The 9,190-nt window shown below is 52.8% G+C and overlaps 1 protein-coding gene across 6 annotated transcripts; it reads right to left on the bottom strand.

The window, feature by feature from the left end:
* Positions 1–971: 971 nt before the first annotated feature.
* Positions 972–8,895, bottom strand: KCNA2 (potassium voltage-gated channel subfamily A member 2). Of its 6 annotated transcripts, none has more exons than XM_088067227.1 (3): positions 7,676–7,864; positions 6,485–6,872; positions 972–5,838 (listed from the first exon to the last, which is right to left on the bottom strand). In XM_088067227.1, the coding sequence occupies exon 3, from the start codon at positions 5,632–5,634 to the stop codon at positions 4,135–4,137; it is 1,500 nt and encodes a 499-aa protein (XP_087923353.1). In that variant the 5' UTR covers positions 5,635–5,838; positions 6,485–6,872; positions 7,676–7,864; the 3' UTR covers positions 972–4,134. The 6 variants fall into 6 exon arrangements, with proteins under 6 accessions (XP_087923353.1, XP_087923351.1, XP_087923350.1 ...); XM_088067225.1 differs by having other exon boundaries at positions 972–5,841; XM_088067224.1 differs by lacking the exon at positions 7,676–7,864 and adding an exon at positions 8,805–8,895 and having other exon boundaries at positions 972–6,872.
* Between the last annotated feature and the right edge of the window lie 295 nt (positions 8,896–9,190).

The following is a 9,190-nucleotide window of genomic DNA, read 5'->3' on the forward strand; positions in this document are numbered from 1 at the left end:
ATGCACAAATATGCCCATATTTATACACCCACGTGCCACTCTCATAACGCCAATCCAGAGATCCTTTTCTTCTTATAGCTCAGTATTCAAATCTGTAGGACTTTGACACAGTCACTGCAGAGATTAATTTTCCCAATAAAACATTGTGCTCCAGAGAGATCATTTTTTTCCTAATCACTTGGTAGCATGCAGCTGGTACATGAGCCTCACCCCATTGCCCTCAGCAGATATTCTGGAAGATTTGAAAGGGCTGATGGGCTGTCTGCAGGCTTGGGCACGAGGCTGGGTGTTAGAAGACAACCCGCTCTGTAATCACAGCTTTCCATCTCTCCAAAACCATGGCACAGTGACTAAAACTAAAATAGAGGCGCTGCCTCCTCTGGGTGCCAAGCCAGGAGCACCTCCACAGACCAGAGAGCTCCAGTCCTCCCTTCCAGGCCTGGAGAGAGGGAAATGGCTCCTCAGGAGGAGGAGAAGAGCCAGACTACCTCTGTTTAGGGGCCTGATCAACTCTAACACAGCTGTGGGACCCTCCCCTTCCCCAGTCCCTAATTTAGCATCCTCAGTCTGAGCCTCTTTGCAGCTCATTTTTGCACCTTTCAGAGTCAGGAGGAGATAGGGATGCTCAGCATCTCCACAGAAACAGGCCCAGACTCGCTCAAACCACATTCCTTAAGAAAAAAAAAAAAATTTAAAAAAAAAGGAAAAAAATATCACAGTCTCCTCCTGAAAAACTGGTTCAAGATCACATCAGTGAGTCAGAAGCAAAGCTAGAAATAGCACTAGAGCTCCGACCTGCAGGCACAAATCCCATTGAAAGCTGTAGGGGAACAATTTCTCTGTGCGAGGCAGGAGTCTGGACCCTTCTGCTCCATGTGGGCTGTCAGATCCCTCCCAGCCACGAATCCCTCCCAGCCGTGGATCCCTCCCACCCACAGCCCTCACAGACCCTTCCCACCCTGAGCCAAACATCCGAGGACTGACCCTGGGCGTTTTCTTTGTGCCCCCAACAAGGGCAGCCCAGAGCCGCGCTCCCACCAGGGCTCGTTTTCCCAGGAGCATCTGCCAGGGTCAGTGCAGGAGGTGCTGGATCTGTCCTGAGGAAGGGACTGGCTGTGCTGGCATGGGGACAGTCATCACCTCATGTCAGTGACATCAGGAGTGTGGCCTCATGCTCTTCATCCCTGTTTGCCCCTGATGTGTGACTGCGGAACTTCCCCCAGCTTGGAGATGGAGTTTGGATGTTGGGATCCTGCTCATGGATCCGCTGTTCCCTCCTGCCTGGCCTTGGAACGCCCACGGGAACACCATGCCCAAAACCCCACCTCCCCAAAGGAAAAGCTCACCTTCCTCCTCACCAAACCACCACCACACACACCCACTGCTTTGGCCAACGATCCTCCAAACCAGCCCAAGCCCTCGGGCATCCAACAACCGGACACTTCACAAAGTCTCACCGAGAGCCAGCAGCCTCCAAAGCACCTGCAGCAAAACCACCAGCAAAACACCTCAACCCTGACCAGGAATGGGATCACCTGGTGCCAAGGGCATCCAGAGGATCCCAGCACATCAGGCAGCTCCCCTGTGTGAGCCCATGTCCCCACGGACCCACCACGAGCCGGATCTGTGGAAGCTGGCTGTCTGCCCTGGGAATCTTGCCTGAGCCGACGACTCTCACCAGCCCTGTCCCATCCAACAGGATGAGCTTCAGAACTCAAGATTTATTGCTTTTGGTTGTGTTGGCTTTTCTGTGTGCGTGAAGGGGCTTCAGGGTCTCCCATTCCCAGGCTGCCACAGCAAAGTGGGAGTGCAGGGTTCCCAGCATAACGAGATCCAATTAAAGACAGACTGGGGACCCAAGCACCCCTGAACCCCAGCACTTGGAAGCTGCTGGTCCTCTGCCCCACGCAGAAACAGGGATTGCCACACACAAACCATGGATACTTGGAATTAATTATAGCCAGGCCTCAATCAATCAGTCAATCAATCAGTCAAATAAAACTGAGGAGTGATTCCACTTGGCCAGGTAGAGCCCCATCAGCACAGGATGGATCCTGGTCTGGAGCAGCATTTGGAGCCATTGCTGTAGATACTTTAGCACCGATTGGATTATTGTCAGGAGCAGGGGTTTCCTCTCTGAGGAAGGAAGGGTCTGGCTCACCCCTCCCCAAGCTCCTTGTGCTCACCCTTCATGCAGAGTTTCAGGGCTAATCGTGCCCCAGTTCAGCCCAAATTCACCCCGACTGAACCCTGTTCCACAGCCCAGGGAGGCTTTGCTCAACCGTGACCTTGGCAGAGATTTTCCCCCATCTCCCTGACTTGGAAGAGGAGCAGGGCACCTCTCCCTGAGGATTGTCAGCAACAGGGAAAAAAACAAGCAAACCCACACAGGGATGGGGAAAGCAGGTGAGATTCCCCATGCATCAACAGCTCTCACCCATCCCCAAATAACACTGGGCATGAAGAAAGAGAGCCTCAGGCTCTCTGCACCTTGACCCACTGCTCTTGAACACCCTGGAGGAAGGCAAAGCAAAGGCTCAGAGGAGCCAGCTCAGATCCAGGCCACCTCAGCACGTGCCCTCTCCATCAAAAAGGAATAAAGCCCCAGCCCTGAGAGGGTTGAAAAGGAGCTTTCAAGCCCAAAATGCACCCTGCCCTGGTGACCCCATGGGCTCCAGGGGCAGGCCACCCTGCTCCAGCCCATGTCCCACCATCCCAGCAGCCCTGAGCCGGGAAGTCCTCGATGCCCCAAGCACTCTGTTTGCTGAGGATTTGGCCCTGTAGTCGCTCTCTAAATATCTATACACACACACACACGGGAATTCTACGGGAACGGCTGAAAACTGCTGATCAAACAAGTCAGGAGAGCTGGAACCTGCTATTCCACCTGCTCCTCGTGCCCTCTCCAATCCGTCGTGGTTTCTGCTCCTGACACCACGATTAATGACTAATTACTCGCCCCATAATGAGCGCAGGTGTTTAACTTTCAGCTCACCTTCCCTGGCTTGCATTTGTCAGCTCTTGTGTCTGGATGCTCGGACACTCAGGCTTTGCCTTGTTATCTCTCAGGCTTTGCACTGATATCTATCCAACTGTTGTCAGCACACGCCTTCCCCATCCGGTTTTTAACTATAATGGAGATTTTTTTTTAAACTCCCATGAATCTCCTTCGAGCCACCGGAGAATCTATAAACACTATAAACATGAATACTGTATAGTCTACTAAGAAAATATATATTTGTGTGTGTATTAAATATTCAGATTCATGCAACAAATATCCATGCAGCTGTACTGTATTACTGGTTAAATTTCACTGCAGTATAAATATATTATAGGCCACAGCATAGTTGCTCCAGTTTTATATATAGATATAAAAAAAGATGCTTTTTCCAACTCATTTTCAATGTGTCAGTGGAGGTGTCTTTGGTGATCCTGGAAATATTGATGATGGAAGTGTCATCTAAATAAATAAATAAATTCCAAGCTCTTGATTTATTTACTCGTCCCTCCCGATGCCTCGCATAGAAAATTTAAGACTTAATAAATAATGTGCTGTCACACTAATTATCCCTCCCCTGGGCCTCACACTGGCACACTGCAGTGGCTGAAACTATTGCAGCATGCAGCATTCTCAGTTATGAAACACGAGCCGGGCGCCGCGTTCGCCCTCGGCTTTCCCGGGGCAGGAACCCGAGCCCTCCAGCAATCCGGCCCCACGCCTGCAGCGGCCCTCCAGGAAGTTCTGCCTGACCTTTCCCAGCTGTTCCCTGTGCCTGGGAGCTGGCTGTCACCCAGCACAGGGACCAGGATTTGTGGCACCCGGGGGTGGCCTGGACCTGCCCCTTGCATCCCCATCCCGCTGCTCCAAGTGCCCGTCCCCTCCGTATCTTTGGAAACCCGCGAGCCTGGGATGGGAGAAGGGCAACAAAATGGTTTGGATTTGTTGTGGTTTTTTTGCACGGACGCTTATTCGGTGCGGAAATCAAAGGTTAAAAGTCACTTACACAGCTATTGCTTCCCATGCAGAACCAAATATACACCGTAGAAAATACTGTATTAACTACAATGCAGAGCAGCACTCAATATCTGCAATTGTTCCACTTCAGCTTTAAATACGGGACTAGATTTTAGCAACTAGACATCGGTTAGCATTTTGGTGATATTCACATAGTTTGTGTTAGCTAGGGTGCAATTGGCTGTCTTCAAGTTCTCCTCCCTAAAATCCTCATTGCTATTGTTCACACCTTCCTGAATCTCCATATAATCAGACTTACTAATGGTAGAGGCACTTCTGCTTTTCTTTAGGTCAGGGGAAGAGGGGATCTTTGGGCAGCTGGTTACTTGCAAATATTGAGCCTGCTCCTCTCCCTCGGTCTCCCGGTGGTAGAAGTAATTGAAGTTAGACACTATGACGGGCACAGGTAAGGCAATCGTTAGTACGCCAGCGATGGCACACAAGGAACCCACGATTTTCCCCCCGATGGTCGTGGGGACCATGTCTCCGTAGCCAACAGTCGTCATGGAAACCACAGCCCACCAGAAGGCATCGGGGATGCTCGGGAACTGGGACTCGCTCTCGTCGGCCTCGGCAAAGTAGACGGCGCTGGAGAAGAGGATGACGCCGATGAAGAGAAAAAATATCAAGAGGCCCAGCTCCCGCATGCTGGCCTTGAGAGTCTGTCCCAGGATCTGCAGCCCCTTGGAGTGCCGGGAGAGCTTGAAGATCCTGAAGACCCGCACCAAGCGGATGACTCGAAGGATGGCCAAGGACATGGCTTGCTGGCCCTGCTGACCATCCTCTGGCTTCTCAGCCAGCTCCGTCCCTAAGGTGATGAAATAGGGAATGATGGCTACGATGTCTATAATGTTCATGATGTTGGTAAAAAAACCAGCCTTGCTGGGGCAGGCGAAAAACCTCACCAAGAACTCAAAGGAGAACCAGATGATGCAAAGTGTCTCCACGATGAAGAAGGGGTCTGTGAAAGAAGTGGACTGCTGGTACCCCATGCTGCTGTTGGAGTAGGGGGGATGGCTCAGCCCGCTGCCGTGCATGTCTTCGTTCTCATCCCGAAATATGGGCAAAGTTTCCAGGCAAAAGCTGACGATGGAGATTAAAATCACCATGACAGAGACAATAGCTATAATCCTGGCAGGGCCTGAGCTCTCAGGGTACTCGAAGAGCAACCACACTTGTCTCTGAAACTCATTCTCAGGCAGCGGCCTCTCCTCTTCCTTGATGTAGCCTTCATCCTCCCGAAACATCTCCATGGCTTCTTCCCCCAGTTCATAGAAGCGGATCTCTTCGGAGAAGATGTCTAAGGGCACGTTAACCGGCCGCCGCAACCTCCCCCCGGACTGGTAATAATACAAAATCGCATCGAAGCTGGGTCTGTTCCGGTCAAAGAAATACTCGTTCCGGAGAGGGTCGAAATACCTCATCCTCTTTTTAGGATCCCCTAGCAAGGTCTCTGGAAACTGGGCAAGTGTCTTGAGCTGCGTCTCGAAGCGCAGCCCCGAGATGTTGATGACCACCCTCTCACAGCACTCATGGTCGGTCTCAGGGTTGTACGTGTCCTGCGGGTGACCGGGAAGAGCTGCAGCTTCATCTGCAGGATCTCCAGTAGCAACTGTCATATTGGGCTTTAAAAGAAATCCTTATGCTAAACTCTTCCCAGTGCCCAGTGGTGGGATCGGGTTCGGGGCAGGGCTACTATCCTGCAGAAGGACAGGTACGTAGGTTTGGTAGAGTCTCATGAAAAGGCGAAGGGATGAGATAAAAAAAGAGGAAAAAAAAGGAAAAAAAAAAAAAAAAAAGAAGAAGAAGAAAGAAAATCGCCCCTGCTGAGAAAGAGAGAGATGGAATAAAGTTGGGGGGAGGAGAGCAGATCCCTTCTCTAGAACGTCTATCCCCTTCCTGGAGGGGTTAATTTGCCTTCCTTGGGATAGAGTTCAACAACTCCCATCTAAACCCATTAGGTGAAACACCGAAAACACCTGAGGAACCAGCACCTGTTCAAAACCAGCATGGAAAAACTGGCACTGCTAAACCAGGGCTTATTTTTTGGCTAAAAACAAGAATTCCAGTTAAAAAAAAAAATAAAGAGGGGGGAGGGAAGAGAAAGGAAGGAAGAAAAATAACCCCATCCAGCCCTGAAGTGGCGAGAGGACCCCGCGGGGTGCCGGTCTCAGCTCATTTCCAGGCATGCAGCTAAGGGTTAATTAACATTTAACCTTACGATCTCAGGCAATCTACCCTCCAGGAAAGCTCCAGCTCCGCTTTTAAGTTTAACACCTTCCCAATCCTCTTTCCCTGGTGACATGCTGCCCTCCCTGCCTGCAGCCAAGCTCTGCGGCTGCCGGAATGTGGAGCCGGCGGTTCCAGCTGCCCCGCGGACCACCGCAGTCCCCCTCCTCGACCGCTGGGGTCCCGGCTCCTGTCATTCTCTGCAAACCACCATGGCACACAGAAAACAAATCACATTACCTGGAGAAGCCAAATCTTAGTGTCTCTTAGTAACACCGATTATCTGACCCTGGGGAAATCCTAGAGAGAAATACAGGCTTCCAAGATCCCCATAATTTCCTCTCTCTTCAAAGTTAAAAATAATGGTGAGTCATCGTAGAAAAAGGAGAAGGGACATAAGAGGGGTTAGATTTCCAGATGCTGGAAGTCAGGTCTTGTAATGGTTTGGACTGGAGAGAGAGAGAAAGAGAGACAGAGAGACAGAGAGACAGAGTCTTCCCGGGAGCTGTTGCAGATATGCACTTCAGGGCAGATGAGCGTCTGTCTGATGCCTTCGGTACGACGGTGAAAAGCTGCTAAGCTCAGCAAAACCCGATGTCCCCAGTGTCCTCGGGAGGTGTGGCATCGCCTGGAAAAAACACCGAGAAGGTAGCAAGCCGTGGGGGCTCGCAAGGAGCATCCGCAAAGCCCCGGCTGCTCCGGGCACCCGCTTTCCCCGGCCGCCCGCCCGAGCCGCACTGCAACACGAGCGAGAGAGAGCAGGGCGAGAGCGCCAGCGCCGAGGCGGAAAAAACCCGAGCCCCGTGTCCCTGCGCTCTGCTCAGCCCAGCGGGGCCGGCTGCCCGCCGAGCCCGTGCCAGGCGGAGGAGCGGGGGGGGAACGACGCAGCCCCCCCGGCAGCCGAGGCTCCGCAAAGCCACGGAGGGTTCCCAGCCCCGCCAGCACCCGGCAGTCGGTGTCACCCACCGGGCACGGCACCCACGGCCATCGCCGCGCCTTCCCCGGTGACTCAGGAGGCTCCGGCTTCATCCAGCAGAGCGAACCCCCCGCCGGTCCCTGGCTGTGCCCCCGCCAGGGCCACCAGCCCCCCGCTGATGGCTCCAAGCCCCGGCCGCGGGACCCACGCCACCTGCACCAACCCTCCCCATCCTCCCTAGAGCCAACCCCCCGGCCGACCCACCCCCGTGGGAATTCGACTCCGTTGGGTGAAATTTCTCGTGGGGATGTTGAGGCTCATGTCCCCGGTGGGTGCCGGGTCCTCAGCATCCCTGCTCCCGACGAGCGCTCCCTTGGATCATCCTGCATTGCCTTGCACCATGGAGATGCTCAGCCCGGAGAGGGCCAACCAACCTCTCATTTTTTTGCTTTTGTTTTTTTTTGTTGTTTTTTGGTTTTTTTTCCCCTCCCAAATGAAATAAAAACCCCTCTAACCTCCCTTCTTCAGCTCCAACTCGACTTGTCTACTTTGAGCCAGGATTACAGAACCGGGCAGGGGAGGCAGGTGGAAAATAACCCCGCAGTCCCAATCTCCTCGGCAAAGATTTCAGCCATCTCCAGGCCATTTACGCCTGTTGGTTCCTCTCTTCATTCCCCGAGGTGCAGATATTGCCGCAGATCCCTCTTTTCTTGGAAATTTCCCTTTTCCGTGCAACCCTCCTCTCCCTTCTCCTTATGCACTAGAAAAAATAGTACAACCCTGACGAGGCTTGCAGCATTCAACCGCTTCTCTTAACCCTTTTCTGCCAGGCCCAGAGGAGAGGAGGTCGCATTTGTCCCAGTTTTTATCCTTTTCCTGCATTTTCTCCCCACCACTCGCTCCCCAGCGACTCACCGAGGAGTTCAGCTGGATTTGACCTTCCCTGGCTCCTCCGAGCATCACGCCAGAACACCACAAACACCATCTTCCTGCTGCTGCAGGAAAGATCTGGCAGCCACAAACCCCCATCTCACCAAAGATCAACCAACCTTCAATGTTTTTTGAATTTTTTTATAAACACGCCGTTTTCCTCCTGCCCATAAACTCTCTCCTCCCCTTTCTCCCTTCCCCAAACACCCCAGATTTTTTTTAACAGCCCAGAAATTTACTTTCTTTTTATTTAACAAGTTGATTTTTATTTGGCATGGGCTCTGGGCTTCTTCCCCCGACTCCAAACCCAAGCGCTGATGCTCGGTGCTTGGAGGAGAGGGTTACGGCATCATCTCAGTTGACATCACCCATCCCAGCACTCAGCTTCTCCTAATTTCTCCCCAAGCTTGCTTTTCCTGGCAAACAACCTCCGCCCCCTTTCAAGCATTTTTAGGGTTAATTCATGCAAATTTGGGGGCTGAAGAAGGGGATGGAGGAGGTGAGGAATTGCCCAAAGCCCCTCAGTTTGTTCTGTGCCCGCACTGAGCACTGCAGGCGGGAGTCACAGGATTTGGGGTCGTGTTTGCGACTAAAGCACGACTCCCTCGCTTTGCACCGCTCCTGGCCAGGCTGTGTTTGAGCAGGGGAGCAGCGGGAAGAGGGGGAAGGATGCAGGGATGGGGTGGGGGGGGAGAGAAAAAGACACCAACTTACACTTGGCTCTGCAGTCAGGCATGCGGAGAATGCACAAGCAGCTGCTCTGCTCCCGCCGCTGCCGGCACCTCTCACCTAGAGCCCCCCAAAAACTCGTACCCCGGAGTCAACCTCCGAAGGCAGCTCAGCTTCTCCATGAATATTCATAAGATTAATATGAGCGTCTTCCCCCCTCTTCCCCCCCCCCGCACCCCTCCTCCCGAGCAGGAGACCTAGATTTCAACCACTGGGAAATAATCATATCCCTGGATACACAATGTTGCTTTGCCATGCGGCTCCGATCCATCCCGTGTTCCTGGTAATAGCCTGGATCTGCTCGGGGAGATCTGGGGGATGGAGAAGCACCAGCTCCCTGCAGCTCTGGGGAAGGAGATGGGGCAGGATTG

Source organism: Pseudopodoces humilis, chromosome 26, assembly GCF_049639895.1.
Source record: "Pseudopodoces humilis isolate 2021_Gansu_Grassland_sample_001 chromosome 26, ASM4963989v1, whole genome shotgun sequence".
Lineage (NCBI taxonomy): Eukaryota > Metazoa > Chordata > Aves > Passeriformes > Paridae > Pseudopodoces > Pseudopodoces humilis.

Coding starts and splice junctions, on each gene's coding strand:
- KCNA2 (XM_088067224.1), bottom strand. CDS start 5,634: ATGACAGTTGCTACTGGAGATCCTGCAGATGAAGCTGCAGCTCTTCCC.